Source organism: Phocoena phocoena, chromosome 11 (assembly GCF_963924675.1).
Source record: "Phocoena phocoena chromosome 11, mPhoPho1.1, whole genome shotgun sequence".
NCBI classification, from domain to species: Eukaryota; Metazoa; Chordata; class Mammalia; order Artiodactyla; family Phocoenidae; genus Phocoena; species Phocoena phocoena.
This window is the reverse complement of record NC_089229.1, coordinates 53,763,408-53,783,175: the sequence shown is the minus strand read 5'-3', so window position 1 is coordinate 53,783,175 and position 19,768 is coordinate 53,763,408. Positions and strand designations below refer to the sequence as shown.

At 36.3% G+C, this 19,768-nt stretch overlaps 1 protein-coding gene across 2 annotated transcripts in view; it reads left to right on the top strand.

Annotated features, from left to right (window-relative positions):
* Positions 1-6,419: 6,419 nt before the first annotated feature.
* USP15 (ubiquitin specific peptidase 15) overlaps positions 6,420-19,768 on the top strand; it is a 130,911-nt gene continuing 117,562 nt past the window's right edge. The window contains exon 1 of one of the 2 annotated variants that reach the window (XM_065887756.1): positions 6,420-6,567. In XM_065887756.1, the coding sequence (XP_065743828.1) occupies positions 6,479-6,567 (89 nt within the window). In that variant the 5' untranslated portion in view covers positions 6,420-6,478. The remainder of the gene's footprint in view (positions 6,568-19,768) is intronic. The other variant, XM_065887755.1, reaches the window with a different exon arrangement.

Here is a 19,768-nt window from a genome sequence, read left to right as displayed (position 1 = left end):
CCAGCAGTCCAGAGAATATATCTTATTGAGCCCAATTTCTTGTTATCCACGACATAACATATCTGTGTAGTGCTACAGTAGGTGGATACAGTGGTCAGTTTTAGGTCTGAAAATATTTTGCCTTGTCTTAATTTCCTCAAGATAGGCTGTTCTACTACCTATCTGCATTAGCTTTCTATTGCTATTGTAACAAGTAACCACAAACTTAGTGGCTTGAAACAACACACATGTTTTATCTTACATTTCTATCGGTTAGAAGTGGAATACAGATTTCACTGAGCTAAAATCAAGGCAGTCTTCCTTTCTGGAGACTTCATTTCCTTGCCTTTTCCAGCTTCTAGAAGCCATCTACATTCCTTGGCTCATGGCCCCTTTATTCCATCTTCAAAGCTGCTCCTCTGTTGTCATATCTACATCTGACCACAGCCAGGAAAGTTTCTGGCTGTGGTCAGAGGTAGATTCATGTGACTAGATTGGACCCAACTGGATAATGCAAGATAATCTCCCCATCTCAGGGTCCTCAACCTTAATCAAATCAACAAAGTCCCTTTTGTCATGTTGCCACATAAGGTAACATATTCACAGGTTCCAGGATTAGGACTTGGACATCTTTGGGGAGCCACTACTCTGCCTTCTGTGCTGTCAGTCTCAGTCCACAGGTAAGATGACTATAACACATGTATTTGATCTATTATGTATCTATATTTATAATTAGAGGACATTCATAATCATATGAAAATATTTTTGTATCGTATTCCACTATTGGCTTCCAAGTACATTGTTTTACCCTTAAGAACACCTTCACAGAAAAGACTATGAGTAAAGCTGGACTTTTAATATTATCCTTCTCGGCCACTTTAATGATTGGGTGTCTTTGACATAGGATACTACTAATTTTAACAGAATTGTTTATATTACTGCATACAGCTTTGTGATCTTAATGAATTTGTTTAAACATTCAAATTTAGTATCTGCCCCAGTCTAAGAGGGACAGATATTTCATAAGTAATAATTGCTACTATATATTGAGCTCTATTATGAGTTTCACATTCATTACTTCATTCTCTTTTTGACTGAATGCTATAAAAGAAGTCTATTATTCCCATTTCACAGATGAGGAAACTAAAGTTTCTAGTATCACAGAACTAGTAAGTAGCGGAGTAGGGCATTCAAATATAGGTCTTTCTAAGATATATAATTTTTCCACTATATTGTGTTAAATTTCCATAAACATTAAGTAAATCAAGTTATGTGTGGAGGTATATTGTTATTTCCTGCACATATCATGAATTCCTCATGCTAAACAAATCACATCCAATGTATTACATAGTGGTCTTGGGCCACAAATAATTTTAGAAATGCACAACTGACATAGTTCAAAGGGCCTAGACAGAAGCATACTGGCTAGCAACAAAAAGTGATAGTAAATATTTTTATAAAATCACTAGACTTGTTTTACCTTCATTGTTGATGTCTTCTAACTTGACTAAACCGTCCATGTGGTCTGTAGTGCCCCTATTGCTTAGAGATACCTGGAAGACAACATCATAAAAAATTCCTCATACAATGTTTATATCACTCCCAGAACATAGATGTATTCTTTAAGAACTGCTATTATATTGTTCTAAAGCTCTGTGTAAGCAGTTAAAATCCTTTCACTACCTAAGCCAAAATGAAGAGAAGGATTGTTCAAACAGAAAATCTGAATAATTCAGTCCTCTCTTGGAAGGAAACAACGTTAATCTCTCTGGACTCTATATAGTTGAAGAATCACTGGATCATTACACAAGTCTCTACCTCACTTTGGATGTGTAGATTTTGAAGACCAATGGGCATAAAAGAAAACATTTTTAAACTCGTGCACAAAACTTATGTAAGTATGATCAAGTATATAATGTTAAGATCAATATTTTGTTTAATTTAACCTGTCCTTTAAAACAAAAGATCAGCGTGTTTGAAACGATTTAGATTTCTAAAGTCCGTCTATTATTATGAAGCTTGGGAAAAGGACCCAGAAGCTGCTTAGCATTTCTATTTTTTCATGAAGTGGTTCTTTAGCAACCTTGAAGTCTCTATATAAATATAATAACATATTCAACCTTTAATCTGTCAATACATATAAGCAACAAATAAAGAAAAAATAAAGCAGGCAGATTTCCCTCCTATCAACCTTGATTTAATCTATATTACTCTTGATTGGATAGGATAACCAGAGTCTTTTCTTGGAAAAGTTTCCCACCATACAGGTACATTTCATTTTGAAATATCTAGGACCCACAGACTATACTATGTCTTAAGAATTTTTTTGCTATAATTCTAGACGTATAAGACTATTTGACTTGTTTATTGATTCAATTCAATTTAGTTCTCTGATCATTTAGTATCTACTATAGATTGACATCCGCCTTCAGAGTAGTGTCAGCTTTCACAGCATTTTGTGTATCTTCCAAAATAGAGAATAAAAAGTAGCAGCTCAGATTAATTCATTAGCAGACTTCATGCCCATGTTAAAATTAAACTTTCTAGATCCTTTAGGGTAGAAGGTGTAATTTTGTTTGTTCTAATTTTTTTAATTTAAGTAACTTTAGTTAGGGCAGATCATTCATTAGAGTTCCCGCAACTCCTTACTGTCTTAACAGTTTTTCTTCACCCATTTACATTAGCTATATTGAACCCTTGCAAGCATTTGAGTTTCAGCCCCAGAAGAGTCTAATCGCCTTATTTTTAATTAGAAAACAAATGTTCACAGAGATTAAATAACTTGGCCAAGGTGACCCAGCTAGTTAGTGGCACTGAGCCAGAGTCAAAATCCAAGTATACTGGCCCTTTTACTAAGGCATTGTATTAATTTCACTACTTTTTCTTTCTCTTTATCAGCACCTAACACTTATCTGAAATAAGAAGCCTCTGTGGGTTTTTTTTTTTAAGTTTTAAAAACGGCATCGTGGCACTTACAATTTTTATTCATATCTCAAGTTTAAAAATATCATTAACAGATTAAGCACATTACTACATGCTGTTTTGGTGTTTGCACTACTCCCCCGCCTTTCCACTGCCTTTTAGCTGTCCAGAGAGCTAGTAAAGCGAAAAGAGAGTTATAAAATTACAAAAGAGAAAAGAATGAAGTGTTTAGATAGTTGAACAGGCATGGGGGGAGTGGGGCGTTATCGGAGGGAATAACTGTAGAGGAAGGACAAGGAAGAAGGAAAAAATGAAACAGTGGTTCCTGAAGACCTGAGATAGGAAGTGTTGAGAAATAAAGACAGCTAGGTCATCAATCATTGTTCCTTTAGGGGATGTGCTGATTCTAGCAGATTTTTCCTTAGGCTCATGTAGCCAGCACCAAACAAAATTGTGAAGTACGCAAAGCTCCTCTTGGAATTCTTTGTACTTTCTTGCATTCGGCTCTATTTTTTAAAAAAATGCAGTGCTTTTTCTTCTTTCTCTGAACCATTTCATGCTGAAAACCAGCTCTCATTTAACACCTTAGTTTTAAGACTTACTCTCTCCTGGACTGTTGACATTTGAAGTCCTATCTTTTAATTGCAGGATACAAGAACCTTTCTGAAAGGGATCATTTAAACATCGGTGAGCAGAGAGGAAATTATTTGAAGATGAAGGAATCCTGCCTTTATGTAAGGTGCACTTTATTCATATCAAGCCTAATTTCTAAAGTACCCAGCATACCCCCTTTCCCTATTCAAAGCCCTAGGTTAAATTTTTAATGGACAAGAAAGGTGCAGAGTCTGAGAAGGCAATGGCAATCACCAAGTAAATACTACATTTTTATAAAATTAACTAAGGGAAGCATCAATGAAGATACTTATTCCAAACAAGCTGATGTAACCCCTGGCTTATATTCAATTATCTGTGTGATGCATGGGAAAGTAACATTTCTCATCAATTATCTACTTAGTTATTCAGTAGAGAAAATATTCAGTAGTGGACCTTAACCAATTTAGTATTTATAAACAATATCTTATTTCTCTTCATAATTGAGAGTAGAATAAGCATAAGTAAAATAAGCAGAATTTCCATAAATTGGTAAACTGAAGTCACTAGAAAGTTGATTGCTATAATCAAGATCATGAAGGTCAGTAGAAAAATAAAAGCTTACTCAAAACTTCCAGATTCTGGAGCTAGACTGGTTTCAAATTTGGGTTCTGCCACTTGCCTCAATACCTCATCTACAGAATGGTAATAATAATAATACCTGCCTCATGCAGTTGTTATGAGGATCAAGATAATACTTCCATCAAAGTGTTTAGAACCTGGTTTGGCGCTTTATATAAGTGCTTGTTAAATAAAATACTATGACTATTATTTCTTTCTTGACTCTGAAGGCAACTAGTTAGGTCTACAAAATGACCTCATAAATCTGACATATAATTCAAATTGACATTGAACTTACACATCTATATCCAATTAACTCATTGCCTTGAACATGGTGCAAATGAAGAAAAGGTTATTTCATTTTTTGCATAGCTACAGACTTCAACATATCAAAAACGCACTTTCTTTGAAAGGAAATTGGACAGCAGAGTGTGCATGAGGCATCACTTCTCAATTATGTTATGTTTATAAAATGATGGAGAGTATGTTTGCCTTCAAAGTCCGTAACTTTTTTCCAACAGCTTTATTGAGATATAATTTACACATTATTACAATTCATCCTGTCAATAGTGAACAACATTAGTGTTTATTGATTGGCTACTATGTCCCAAGTAATAAACACATTGTTTCATTTAATCTTTATAAAAATTCTTTAACATAGGTACTGTTATTCCCAATTTAATGACTAAACTATAAGTTAAACACTTTGCAGCTAGAGGTTGAGATGAGGTTTGAACTCATGTTCATATGACTCCACTATTTTTCCCATATCATGCTGCCTTTCTCTGGAAAACTACTTAGTTCTCTTTCAGAGGTTGGGTGGGAAAGGAGGGAAACGTAACCCTTTGATGGTATTCATAGTTAAACAAACTCTAATTTTTAACTTGTCAAGAGTCAAATGTATAAGAAATAGCAGTAATTGGAAGCTGTTTCCAGAATTTCAAATCAAGGATGATACGATAATACAAAATAGTATTATTTCAAAGAAAACAAGCAGTAATAATGCTGATACACACAAATTACAATGCCAATATACACTACCCTTGGAAGGATTTAGCACTTCTTAGTAGCATATTACACCCAGTTACTGCATTCTTACCAAATGAGTTAGGGTAGAGGTTGAAAATGAGTAAACAAGAGAGATCTTGCAGGAATTCTTATCCATCGTTTAGTCTTTTCACATCACGTGTTATCTTAAAGTCAAATCTCCGGACATCTTCATGCTTGGAATTACTTAAGCAGTTTTGCCACAATTCATTTATGAAACACATATTTGGGTGGTTCTTATATGTTAGGCAGCATTGTGCTAGCCGCTAGTTGTACAAAGGTTTTGGGGGGGTTGTTTTATGACTCTAGTGCAGCTCAGTTTACATTTTAATTTAGGCTTTCATACGGAGTGGTAATTAGTGTCCTATAGTGTATAGATAGCCAGTGGGCTTTGGAAGCTGGATTGCCTCTCCACTTACTGTGTGACGTTGGCATTTGACTTTTGAGAAACTCGATTTTCCCATTTATAACACAACTGGCTTCAAGTAATAGCTGGTATTATCTACTTTCAGGTGCACACACCATGCGAAGGTGCGCCTAAGAAAATGTTACTTCCTAACATCTAGGAGAATGGGTTTCTCGCCCGTTTCTTCCCCTTTAGTACCTGGCATTATTCGATACATATTTTATTTACACTCTGTTCACCGAGGAACTGGAACATGTTTTTCACTGCAGCTTAGCTATCTGGGTGTGCCTGGGGAGGCGTCACAAAGAACCTGTAAAAGGTCTCCACCTACAGCAGGAGTAGAAGCGCAAGAAAGAGCCCGCAGATCACTGCGGCTAAGCGTTCGGTTTCGTATTGTTCTCTGTTTGGCCCAATATTCACCGAGTTTAGGTTCCGCGACTCGCAACGAAAAGACTCGAGTCACGGACCTGTTAAAAATTTTCTGCCATATTTTAGCCGTCCCCACGCCCCCCGCCCCACCCTCAAGCGTGAGTGAATGCGCAAATAAGGATTTTCAGGCGTCTGTGGGAAAGAGGGAGGGGAAGGCAGATGTCAAGGCCGGATGGGGTGGTGGCACCACTGAAGCGCGAGAGGACCGAGGCCCCACAGACGAGAGTTAAAACCAGGCGGTCGCGGGCCGGAGGAGGCCGAGGCGAGCTGCTCGACGGGCGGGAGCCGATGGGGGGCAGCAGACCACCGCGGCGTACTCACTCCGCCCGGGCCCAACGCTTCTCCGGAGGCGCACCCCCCCAACCTTACGTCTCTTTTGGTTTCGACCTGCCGACTGGGAGGGGCCGCGGGACGCCATTCCCACAATGCTCTGGGGCGTGCCGCCGCCGTCGCTGCCGCCTCCGCTACCGCTAGTGGAAGAAGATGGCGGAAGGCGGAGCGGCGGATTTGGACGTCCAGCGGTCTGACATCGCGACGCTGCTCAAAACCCCGCTCCGGAAAGGGGACACCTGGTGAGGGAAAGGGGTTGAGGTGGCTGTGGTTGCCCGAGGGTGGTGGAGAACTGGGCGGGAACTGCGGTCTGGTGTCTCGGTGGTGACAGGTGCGGGCAGGTCCGGCGGCGGCCGCCTCGGGCAGCAGGATTTTGGCCGCTCCCGAAAGGTTGGAGCAAAGATTGGACCCGAAATGAGGGCCAGGGTTCGTGGCTCGTCGGGGCATGCTAAGAGGCTTGCGGGGAGCGGCGGCGGCGCCGGCGGCTCGTGCAGTTCTCTTCGTCCTTCTTCCTCTGGTAGTGCCGCTCCCACCCCAGGCCTTCCCGAACGATAGGTTACACTCGTTGGTGTGAGTCTTTTAATGTTTGACAGTTCCTGGTCCCGCAGCTGATCAGGATCTCACCCTCTACTTCTTTAGTCATTTCTTTTCGCGGCATTGTCGGCCTCCAAGTTCCCTATTCTGATTCTCATATTCTTCCGGGAGGCCGGCTGCAGGATGTTTGCGGTTCGTACTACACAGGTGGCATGTGTCAGGGCGCCACTTAAGAGAAAGGAACCTTAGTTCCTAGTTCCTTGTCAAAAGGAGGTAGGGGAGTACGGAACCTTAGGCTTCTGAGTGGTACCACGTGGTCTTGTGCCTTGGAGGCTTGATAGACGCCGGTAGCGTTTCTCTTAGAAGTGCAGCTCTTCCCTCCTGTTTGAAGGATAACGCAGGCCTGCAAAAAGTAGATAAGTCCATTTGAGGCTTAAGTCACTTGTAAAAGTTCAAACTTATAAAATACGAAAGGATATACTTAAAATACAGAAGGAAGTATTTGGAGATTTTAGTATTTGTGGGCCATATCAAGTGGTATTCAGAATAACTTCAGTATGTGAATATGTAACATAAAGTGCTCTGTTTTATTAGGAAGTATAATGCGCTTCTTTATTATAATAAAAGTTATTTTCATTTCTTATCGTCACCATAACAGTGGTATATAATTTACAGTGTTTTTTCATTAACTCGATATGGCTTAGTGGAAGGAACATAAGATTTAGACCCAAATTAGGTTACCTTTTCACCACTTAGTTTGCAGTATGACTTTGAGAAAAGTTACTTTAAATCATTGCACCTCAGTACCTTCATCTATGAAATGGACAGAATAATTTCATTATAGGGGTTTATCCTGAGTCAATGAAATATTCTAAAAGATTATTTATGAGATAACATTAAATTTTAGTTACCTTCTTATCACCGCCATTTCTGATAAAATGCTGTGGTATTAGAATCATTTTCAAGTAAGCTAGTAGATGGCAGACTTGGGACTTGAATTTAAGTACTTTGATCTAAGTCTTGGTACTTTTTTCCTATTTTGTTAGGCTGCATACTATGTTTATGTGATAAAAATCCCTGAGGATGTAAACATATACTTGTTGCATTACAGCAAAAAATATTTAATAATTATTGTTCATATGGCAGTGTTCCTAAGATGTTTATTACTGTGGGGAAATTAGACATTTCCTAGGACATTTATGTTTACCTTGGCCTGTGGATTGTTAAAGATGAAATGAATCCTTGATTCTTATTGTTTGTTAAAGAACACTTTAAAATTCTTAATTTACCTTGCCTATTACCACCTCATAAAAAGATAAATGGATTTCCACAAAATAGAAATCTATAATTTAATATATAGATATTATTTATATGGGTATTCCCTTTAATGTTGTTGTGGTTTTGATATACTGAGTAATAATTGGTGGTGTTGATACTACAGGATGATGGGAGCAATATGAGTATTGTGAGCACTAAACGTTAAAGTTTAGCATTTTTATTTTTTGACAGAGTTACTGTAAATCATTTTAAAAGATCTATTTAAAAGAGTAAATATAGGAAGTCTATAAATGAGTCATTTCAGTGCTTCCATTTTAAAGAAAAGGAAACTGAGGCCCAAATATTTAGGTAACAGCAGAATGTGCAAATTTTTATCCTCACAATTGATTTCCCCTCTTATTTAAAGAAAAAAATGCAGGAAAAAGATGGTACTGGGATACTGCAGAAACTATATAGTTTGGTTTATATGCGAGCCAGTTTTCTTGGAATTAGCAGGTGAAACCTGTCAAAAAAGGAATTAACAAAAGTTTGATTCAGAGTTTTAAGGAGAATAATTTCTTAAGTACAAATTTGATAATGTATTCATGAGTACAGCATTAGTAAATATATTTAATAATTTAGTTGTAACTTGGGCTCATGTTTTTGGAACTCATTAAAACTTGTTAAAAAGTTATTTCTCTTTTTAAGGTCTTAAAAAATCGTTGGATTAGTCATTTATGGGTATTTGGGCAAATCCTGTTTGTTATTTTATAGCTGAAATGGGCCATATGCAAATGGAACATTGTCTTGGTATATGTATATAACTATCTTGGAAAGACTGATAGGACTATTGAGAAAAAATGATAGGTTTACCATGAGTTTATTCTTGAAATTTTAATACTAATGTTTGATGTTATAATGAAATGTGTGCAGATGAATAAAGTTCATTATTTAGGTTGTGAGCACTTTGCAGATAAGGACTGCCTCTTAGTACTCTGGTAATTAATGCTAACACCTGGGCAAGGATAAAAATTTGCTTCTACATGAATTTCTGTTTATTTGTAAATGGTGAATGATTTTTATCTGGAAGCTAACCTTCTAGAAATGAAAATAAGTTACACATGTCTGAGATGAGGAGAAACAAACCTTATGATATGTTTGGTATTAGACTTCATAGGGACAGTAATGTCAAAATTGACGCAAGAGAGTTGTACCTCTTAAAAAGGTTGGGTATGAAAGTAACACAGGTCTGCATTAGATGGAGTAAAGCAGTGGTCTTGTATGCTGTTTCTTGATCTGTGTTTAGCTCCAAGGAGAGATTCAGAAAACCAGGAACAAGACTGTTAGAATTTAGAAACTATAGAGGAAGAATAAAGGAACTAGAACTGTTTAGCTTAGGATGAATGAAAGATAACTTAATTTTCAGATACATGGTAGTTTCTCCTGATAAGATAAAAGGAAAATTTGTTTAAAGTTCATTGCATGTAAGTATATTAGGGATGGAGGAACCTATTGAAGGGGATAATAGTTAAATGAATAAATGTACAAAGGCATGTTGTGGGTTATGGAATACTCTCTTTGGAGATTTCTTTTAAAATAGATTTATTATGAGTAAATAAACAGATGACTACAAATCACTGCTTTATTTCCCCATTTTATTAAATGTTATTCATCTACCAATCATTTTCACTAATTTTTATGTTCAAGAATGTTCAAAGCTAACTTTATAAATTAAATTTTGCATGTCATTTTTATATAAACCCTAATAAAATAACTCTAGTAGGTTTAAGGTAACTTTGGAGAGTAGCTTTAATTTGCATTTAGAGTCATTTAAAATATGTATGATGTTTTTGTCTCAATAAACTGCCAAGGAATCACATCAGTCAGGTTTTTAGATAGGAGAGACACTAATTTCAATTTCAGAGCTTTCCTTCCATTCCTACTCTTTTACCTAGAAGTCTTTGAGGCTTTATTTTATATGGTCCCTTATGTTTTTGCGACTTAGATTTACACTAACAGAAAATAATCTTAAGTCAGAAAATCAGTTAATAATGTAAATGGACACTATTAATCAATATGAACTCCAAATTGTTTAGTGTGTACTTGTTGAGAAGTTTTTACATTACTGTTACTGTTAACTTTAGTTGTACCAAAGTGTTTACCACTGAAATAGGGTATATATTACATCATTTGCAGGAAATGAAACCAGAAAGCAAAACTGTTTTTTAGTGTTGGTAAATTGATGAAAATAAGGACAGAAATAGGGACGTTAAAGTGTATTTTTCACATTTTAGTTGCTTAAAATCGAGAAAAGCAATTTTTCCTAATTTAATTGTTTTCGTAAGTTTTAAAATCACTTGTAAGTGGTTAGTGAAGCCAAGATTAATGTACCCTATTTGGCCAAGAAGATCCAGAGCTTTAGTCAGTGATTTCATTTATCTACTTAGTGACATTCAGGCTTTATTTTTTCCTAAATCATACCATTTTTTTTATTAGCACATACAAGGTATTAACTAGATGTTCTTTTTAGAAAATAGTTTTGTGACAGTTATTAATCTTGCTTGCATGAAAGTATAATAAGAAAAAAATTGTCAGGCTATGACCGATCATATTACATTTAAAAACACTGTGCTAGGTATTGTTGAAGTACTCACATATGTTAACTTATTTACTCATCACCACAATTCTAGGGTACTAGAATGTGAATATGCTCTAATTCACATTTGCCAGAATAGGAATTCACCCGGATAGACTCAAAGAGGTGTTCACACATTCATATATCTGAGATTCGAACCCAAGCAGTCTGGGGCTTTAATTCAGGCTTTAAAATTACTGTTCTACGCTGCCTTTTATTTTAAAGATGCATTTTAAAGTGTTCCACTTTTTTAAAAAATGGACATTCTTTTCTCTTTAAATGGAGTCTATTTATATTTAGCAGCAGAATTCTTCCATTTTATCCCACACTTGTTTCTTGTGACTGTTCAGTTTAGATATGGTAGAAAATCTTAACATCTTGCTTTTGGAAATTAAAATATGTTTAAAGATTAATAGGTTATTTACTGAATATGTAGAGTAAATATTTTGATGCAAAAGTACATTTAAACAAAAGAAACTGGGATCGTGTATTATTTAGATCTGGGGTTTTAATTGTTTATCAGTAATCATAAGTGATTTGTTAGAGGCCATATGGCCCCTTTTCATATAGTTTTACAGAAACAGCATATCAAGCAGATAGGAAGAACTTGTAGGATATTTTGTTTTAGTACTTTGCCCATATCTTAAAAAGTGTTTGGTTTACAATAAACCACAAATATGACTTTTTTTTCAACAAAGAATCTATAGGAACAGCCCAACACAGAAAATGCAAATGTGAAAGTTCGGTATTTTATGTTCTATGTTTACCAACTTTTTGTGAATTTTCAAAGTCAAAGCACATTTGAATTAAGACAGTGGAAGGTACATAACCATATTGATACCTCTTTAACATCTTCCTGAAAACTGACAGTCCATGTAACATCATTGCTAATAAAATCAATTTTGCCATGTTAGTCATTAGATATATTTGTTTTTTTACATGAGTTTAGAGTGATTTTTCTTTTCCTCACTTTGAGAATCACTTTACAAAAAAAGCATAATTATTATAAAAGTGAATTGAAACAGCATCAGATATATTGGCAGGGAGATAAAGGGAAGGTTGAGAACTACTGGTGGAGGTGTTTGCATGCATTATCTGGTTGGATTCTCAAAATAAGGATCAAAGTATGTATTTATATTCCTTTCTTGTAGATGAGAAGTCTGAACTCAGAGGAATCATTTGGTTTGCATGTGGTTCACAGGTGATAATACCACCACTAGTGAACCTTTATTGAATGCTTACTCTGTTCCAGCCACTATTCTAAATGCTTTATACATGTGCAGCATATAATAAGAGCAAGTATTCTTATTTACCTCATTTTACGGGTGTGTGATGATTTCAGAGCTGGTTTTTTAAATACCTGGCTTATAATGATTTAGAATACTAAATCCTACCAGTATCTCCTTAGTATTAAAAATGTTTTGTGCTGTCACTACTTACATGTAATTCAAACAGTATTTCATAAGGCAGTAAACTATTTCTTCTTAGTCTCCATATAGAATTTTTCAGCGATTACTAGTTTTTCCTTCCCTGCGTAATGTCAGCCTGGTTTGTGCCTCTTATTTTCATTTCCTTAGTTCCTACTGTAATTCACACTCTGTATCTTATATTTATTCCTTTGAAGTCGTTTTTCCAGATTCTTTCACCATCTATTCTTTAAAACAAAGGGAATGTAGTTCCTTTCAACTTTATTATCCAGTTTACACAGAAGCCACTACTAAAGAAACCTAGAATAAGACTGATTGGTAGTAAGTGACCTCAGTTTTGGATACAGATTGAAATGATGTATCTGAGGGAACAATCAAGAATAGCTCCTCAAAAAGAAGCAGCTCAGATTCTAATATAAGGCAGAAAACCTCTGTAGGATTAACCTATATTTGGTTATGCCTAGAATACTGCTTCTGTCGGTAAGATTCTGCATGGCTTCTTTATAGCTCTCCAAAAAGAAAAGGAGGGTAGTGACTACTTTTTCCTCTTCATGAGGAGGAGAATTAAGAATACGGTCCCTTCCACTCTCCTTTTAGTTTTGAGAAGACCCACATATTAGTGTGATAATTCCTTGTGGTTCAAGAAAATGGTTTAGCAGAAGTAGCCATAGAAAAGACTTCCTCTGTGAAAGAAGTTAAAGGCTCTCACAAGGGCTTCCTTGGTGGCGCAGTGGTTGAGAGTCTGCCTGCCGATGCAGGGGACAAGGGTTCGTGCCCCGGCCCGGGAAGATCCCACATGCCGCGGAGCGGCTGGACCCGTGAGCCATGGCCGCTGAGCCTGCATGTCCAGAGCCTGTGCTCCACAACGGGAGAGGCCACAACAGCGAGAGGCCCGCATACCGCAAAAAAAAAAAAAAAAAAAAAAAAAAAAAAGGCTCTCACAAGTTAAGTCCAATGTGGCTCTGAGACCAGGCTATTCTGAGTTTCAGAGAGGCAGTTTTTGTTATTTTTTTAAATTGAAATATAGTTGATTTACAATGTTGTGTTAGTTTCAGGTGTACAGCAAAGTGATTCAGTTATACCTATACATATATCCATTCGTTTTTAGATTCTTTTCCATTATAGATATTACAAGATATTGAATATGGTTCCCTGTGCTATACAGTAGGTCCTTGTTGGTTATCTGTTTTATATATAGTGTTTTGTATATTTTAATCACAAACTCTCCTAATTTACCCCCCCACCCCACCCCCAAAAACACACATACACACTCACACACTTTCCCCTTTGGTAACCATAAGTTTGTTTTCTATGTCTGTGAGTCTGTTTCTGTTTTGTAAATAGGTTCATTTGTATCCGTGTTTTTAGATTCCACATGTAAGTGATATCATCTGATATTTGTCTTTTGTCTTACTGACTTCACTTAGTATAGAGAGCCAGTTGAAACCTGGGAGCATTAGAGACAAAATTAAAAAGAGCATCAAGTTCCTGTAGTAAAAAAAAAAAGATTAAGAATGATAGGGTGATAATTATATTTATCATGTTGTACATTACATCTCTAGTATGTATGTATTTTCTAACTGTTAAGTTTGTACCTTTTGACTGCCTTCATCCAATTCCTCTTCCCTCCACTCCTGCCTCTGGTAACCATACTCTTTTTATATGAGTTTGTTTGGTTGGTTGTTTTTGTAGCATAATTGTCCTGTATCACTATGTTACTTCCTGTTGCAGAACATAGCGATTCGATATTTCTGTACATTTCAAAATGATCACCAAAATAAGTCTAGTTATGATCTATCACCATGCAAAGATATTACATAATTATTGACTGTATTTCCGGCACTGTACATTTCATACCAGTGACTTATTTATTTTGCATCTTGAAGGTTGTACCTCTTAATCTCATTCACCTATTTCTCTCCTCCTCCCACCTTCCTTTCCTCTAGCAACCACCTGTTTGTTCTCTGTATCTCTTCTGTTTTGTTATGTTTGTCCATTTTTTAGATTCCACATATATGTGAAATCATACGTATTTGTCCTGTCTGAGTTATTTCATTTAGCATAGTACTCTCTACATCCATTCATGTTGTTGCAAATGGCAAAATTTCATTCTTTAAGGCTGAGTAGTATTCCATTGTAATATAATTAACAGTGCTGTATGTTATATATGAAAGTTGTTAGAGTAAATCCTTAGAGTTCTCATCATAAGGAAAAAAGTTTTTTTCTATTTAATTTTGTATTATATGAGATAATGGATGTTCACTAAACTTATTGTGGTAATCATTTCATAGTGCATATAAGTGAAATCATTATGCTGTACACCTTAAACTCATATAGTGCTGTATGTCAATTATATCTCAATAAAATTGGAGGAAAGAAAAAAAGAATGATAAGGGTTAAATGATCATGGTTAAAGAGACTTGATAATTTGGGTTGCTTTATATTTTTTAGCAATATAACAGCTTGACAAATTTTAACAGTTTAATCAAGAAGTTTTTCTTTGATATAGATGGAAAATGTATTTTCATAACTTTGGATATCAAGCAGAAGAAACTTTTGATCCTCAGGAGAGATGTAGCTAAGTATATGTACTGTGTAGTTGTGGCTATGATTACAAATATTACCACTCTTTTGTAAGGTTAAGAGCTTTTTGCATGTATGAAGTAAGTGATAGTGTTCTCATTTTACAGATTCAGAAACTGAGGTACAGAGTTAAGTGCACGTGATAATATACTCAGTCAGTGGTAGAGCAGAGATTCTGACTTAGGCAGTCAACTCTAATGCCTGCATTTTAAACTGTACTGCCTGCCTATGAGTGATAAGTCATAGCCATTTATGGAAGCATTTTTTTGAGGGATGAATACTTGAAAGTATTAGAATCAAGAAGTGACAGCTTTGTCATATTAGTAAAACACCATATTCATCTAGTTATCCATGTGAGGAACCTCTAGAATTTTCTAGGTCTTTCTGGTTTAGCCTTCTAGTCGTAGCAGTCTCATTTCTAACTAATATAGCTCTTTGATACAGATGGTGGTTCCCGTTTCCTGCAAAGTCTTTTTTTTTTTTTTGCAGTACACGGGCCTCTCACTGTTGTGGCCTCTCCCGTGCAGAGCACAGGCTCCGGATGCGCAGGCTCAGTGGCCATGGCTCACGGGCCCAGCCGCTTCGCGGCATGTGGGATCTTCCCAGACCAGGGCATGAACCCGTGTCCCCTGCATTGGCAGGCAGACTCCCAACCACTGCACCACCAGGGAAGCCCTCCTGCAAAGTCTTTACATGCTCCTACCTTATAGGACTTTACACATCATTCATATTATTTCCAGTACATTTTACTAAGCCCTGACTTTCCCTTTCTTCAAAACCAATCTCTGTAAAATCATCCGTAATAATTCCATCCAGATCTATGGCCCTTTCACTCTCTGCTTTTTTTTTTTTTAAAAAAAATACAAGAGCTTTATAGTGATATAATTCACATATCGTACAATTTGCCCACTTGATGTGTACAATTCACTGGATTTGGGTATGTCCACAAAGTTGTGCAACCATCATCACAATCAATTTTGGAATATTTTTATCATCCCTAAAAGAAACCTCATACCTATTAGCAGTCTCCCCTGTCCGCTTTTCTACCCAAATCTCCCTGTTTTTGGCAGCTACTAATCTTTCTTGTTCTATAATTTTGCCTTCTGGATATTTCATGTAAATAGAATCATATAATATGTGTGATTTTTGTGCCTGGCTTCATTCACTTAACATGTTTTTTAGGTTCATCCGTTTTGTTGTGTGTATCAGTACTTCATTTCTTTTTATTTCCAAAAAATGTTCCATTGTATAGATATACCATATTGAATTATTCCTTCATCGGTTGATGGACATTTGGGTTGTTCACAATTTTTGACTGTTACAAATAATCCTGCTATGCACATTTGTGTGCAAGTTTTTGTCTAGACACAAGTTTTCATTTCTCTTGGGTGTATACCTAGGAATGGAATTGCCGAGTCTCTATGTTTGCTTTTTAAGAACTGATAGACTCTTTTCCAAACCAGTTGCACCATTTTCCATTTCCACCAGCAGTGTATGAGGGCTCCAGTTTCTCCACATCCTTGAAGTGCTTGTTGTTCCCTGTCTTTTTGATTAATAGCCATCTTGGTGGATGTGAAGTGGTACCTCATTGGGGTTTTGATTTCAGTTTTCATAGTGGCTAATGATGTTGCACATCTTTTCATATATGCTTATTGACCCTTTGTATATCTTTGGGAAAATGTCTGTCTGGATCCTTTGCCTATTTTCCAATTTGGTTATTTGGTTCTTTATTATTGAATTTTAAGAGTTCTTTATTCTGGATACAAATTCCTTATCAGATAGATGATTTGCAGAATTTTCTCTGATTCTGTGGGTTTTCTTTTCACTTTCACAATCTTACTTGGCCTCCTTCCTGAGTTCTTTATTTGTCTCTTAGTTTAGATGTAAAAAGAGGTCATAAAAATTAGTTCTTGCCAACTGATGAATTTAATGTGCAGAGCAGAAAATAGGTTGGAAACGCTTCAGATCTAAAAATTAAAATATAAAGGGATGATTATTTGGTTTATTTGATGGTTTATTTGAAAGAACTTCACAGCTTTCTTTGGTTATGTTTTACTGATGAGTTTTAGTTTGTGGTACTTAAAAAAAATTCAGTGAAATATTTAGTTTATAACGATTTAAAATATTACATACGGGACTTCCCTGCCGGTCCAGTGGTTAAGACTTTGCCTTCCAATGCAGGGGATGTGGGTTCATTCCCTGGTCAGGGAGCTAAGATTCCACATACCTTGTGGCCAAAAAACCAAAACATAAAACAGAAGCAATATTGTAACAAATTCAATAGCACCTTTAAAAATGGTCCACATCTGGGCTTCCCTGGTGGCGCAGTGGTTGAGAGTCCGCCTGCTGATGCAGGGGACACGGGTTTGTGCCCCGGTCTGGGAAGATCCCACATGCCACGGAGCGGCTGGGCCCGTGAGCCATGGCCGCTGAGCCTGTGCGTCCGGAGCCTGTGCTCCTCAACGGGAGAGGCCACAACAGTGCGAGGCCCGTGTACCAAAAAAAAAAAAAAAAAAAAAAAAAGGTCCACATCAAAAAAAAACAAATAAATAAAATACTAGATACTATTAATATCTCTTTTAGTATTAAAAATGGTCTATGCTATTGCAACTCATGTAATTTAAACAGTATTTTATTAAATGAGAGGATTAGTCATAGAGTGAATATCCAAAATTGTTTATGCTGTTAATTCTACGCACAATAGTTACGCATGTTGTTTTCAGATTAAGTGTGCTACATTGGATTAGGCTGAAATTTTTATGTATCTTCTTAGTTGTAAAAGAGTGACAGTATTATGTCTACTTTGAGGAGAAAAAGGTAGGATTTTTTTGAAAAAATAAACGTCATATTTATGTCAGTATTAGGCAATTAAGAAGGAACTGCTTATCTGAAAGTTGTCAGCATAAACATGTACTAATCAAAAAAAAAAAACAACACACAACTATACATTCACTAGCTCTGTGGTTTTCTAAATCCAGCTTTTGGGATTTCGCCATTTCCCTGTACTGCTTTTAAATGTCTTTGTATTTAGGACTATTTCTAAGTCATTTATTGGTCCCTTTATATCTTTCTTAAATTTGCTTCTAGTGTGTATAAAAACACTAAACAACTTTTGAGGCTCTCCTATCTTTCCTCACTATCATCCCCCCCAAAACAACCCAACAACAACAAAAAACCTACAACCTGGCTTTTTTAGTTCTTACAGTAGCTTTTCTGCATTTGAGGACTGTCTTAAAATTGACTCAGATTTATTTTGGGTCCTAAAATTGACCCCGCTTCTCTGGAGCCATTGAAGATTATTCTCTCCAGACCACAGTAGCTTTTCTGCATTTGAGGACTGTCTTAAAATTGACTCAGATTTATTTTGGGTCCTAAAATTGACCCTGCTTCTCTGGAGCCATTGAAGATTATTCTCTCCAGACCACAGTACAAATTGTCTTTCTTGATGCCATTAGAATATTTAGCACCATACAATTGAAATACCCATAACTTTATGTAAGTTTTTGATTTATTAAACATTTCATGGGTATTTGAACCTCCCACCAATCCTGTGAGATACTGCCAGTGGTCATCATGAAATGTAAATCAGATCATATCTCTTCTAAATATTTTTCATTGGCTTTCATTGCATTTAGGATAAAATCTTTAATTACCTTAAAGGCTCTATGTAGTCTGGCCCCAGCCTACCTTATCTAGCATCTCTTCTCCCTTTGTCATAAACTCCAACTGCATTTAGTCAGTTCCTCCAGCATACCTAACTCCCAAAGTTGTTCTGGCCCTAGCACGTGCTTTTCCTTCAGTCTAGCTAGCTTTTTATCTTATTCTTCGTGAAATAACTCCTGTCCATATGCTAAAATATTATTTTTTCAAAAAGCCTTTCCTTTATTCTAAATAGGGACCCCTTTATTATGCTTTCATAGCTCCCTATGCGTCACATCACTTACTACAGTATTTTACTACCTCTTAATTATTTACTGTCACTTTCCTCCACTAGACTCTGAATTCCATGAACATAGGGCTCTTGGCTATTTTGCTAACAACTAATGCATACGGAATAGCATATATGTAGTAGACCTCCAATAAATATTTTTTGAATGAATGTATTTCAGTTTCTAAGATGAACAATCTAAAGGTTTAGCATTGAGTAACTTCTTTAAGACCTCACAGCAAGTAATGTCAGAAAGAGAACTTTGGTCTAGTACTTTTTCTATAGTAAATTTAGAATTCACATCTACTTAAGTCTCATTTCAGGAGGTAAGAAAATTTATAAGCAAAAATAATCATGAAAACAAATTGCTCTTGGGTGTGCTTTTCTGCTAAGTTCCTGATAGGCAAAGATCTAACATTTACCAAAAGGTGCCCCCACTTTGAAAATACTTATTTTGTTCATGAGTGAAAAAGAACTTGAGGACTGGCCTCGGGATGCAAATTTTGGAATCATTGGTATGAGTTACAATATCACTGAGAGTATTAACAGTGAGAGAAGAAGAAATTTGAGAGCAGCTCTGTGGAATACTAACATTTAAGGAGAGGAAGAGAATGCTGTTAAATTACATATATATAATTATATGTAATATATATTTACTGTTTATTAATACAATATTAATTATATCATCATACTATTATTAGATATAATATATAATATATATATATTCCTCCCACCCAGAAAGGTAGAATCACAGATTATTTTTAAAAGCATTGATATGGTAATAAAATTATGGATCCTTTGGATTTGTTAGGATGGCCGTTGGTAACTTAGTGAGAACCTTTTTGAGAGCCCATTGAGGTAGGAAGATCTGTTGTGCTAGGTTGAAGAGCAGGTGAGGGTTGAGGAAAGCTTGGCTGCGGGGACAAGTCAGAAAAATGGGGGTAGATAGAAGAGGAAATGAATATGTGAGTTGGGAGGTTATGTAGGGGGAATGGGGAAAAGAGTTGGCCCCTCTTATATGCTAAGTTAAAAAAAGAGAGAAAAGATACAGGGAGAAACAAGGGGAATAGGGGCTGTTA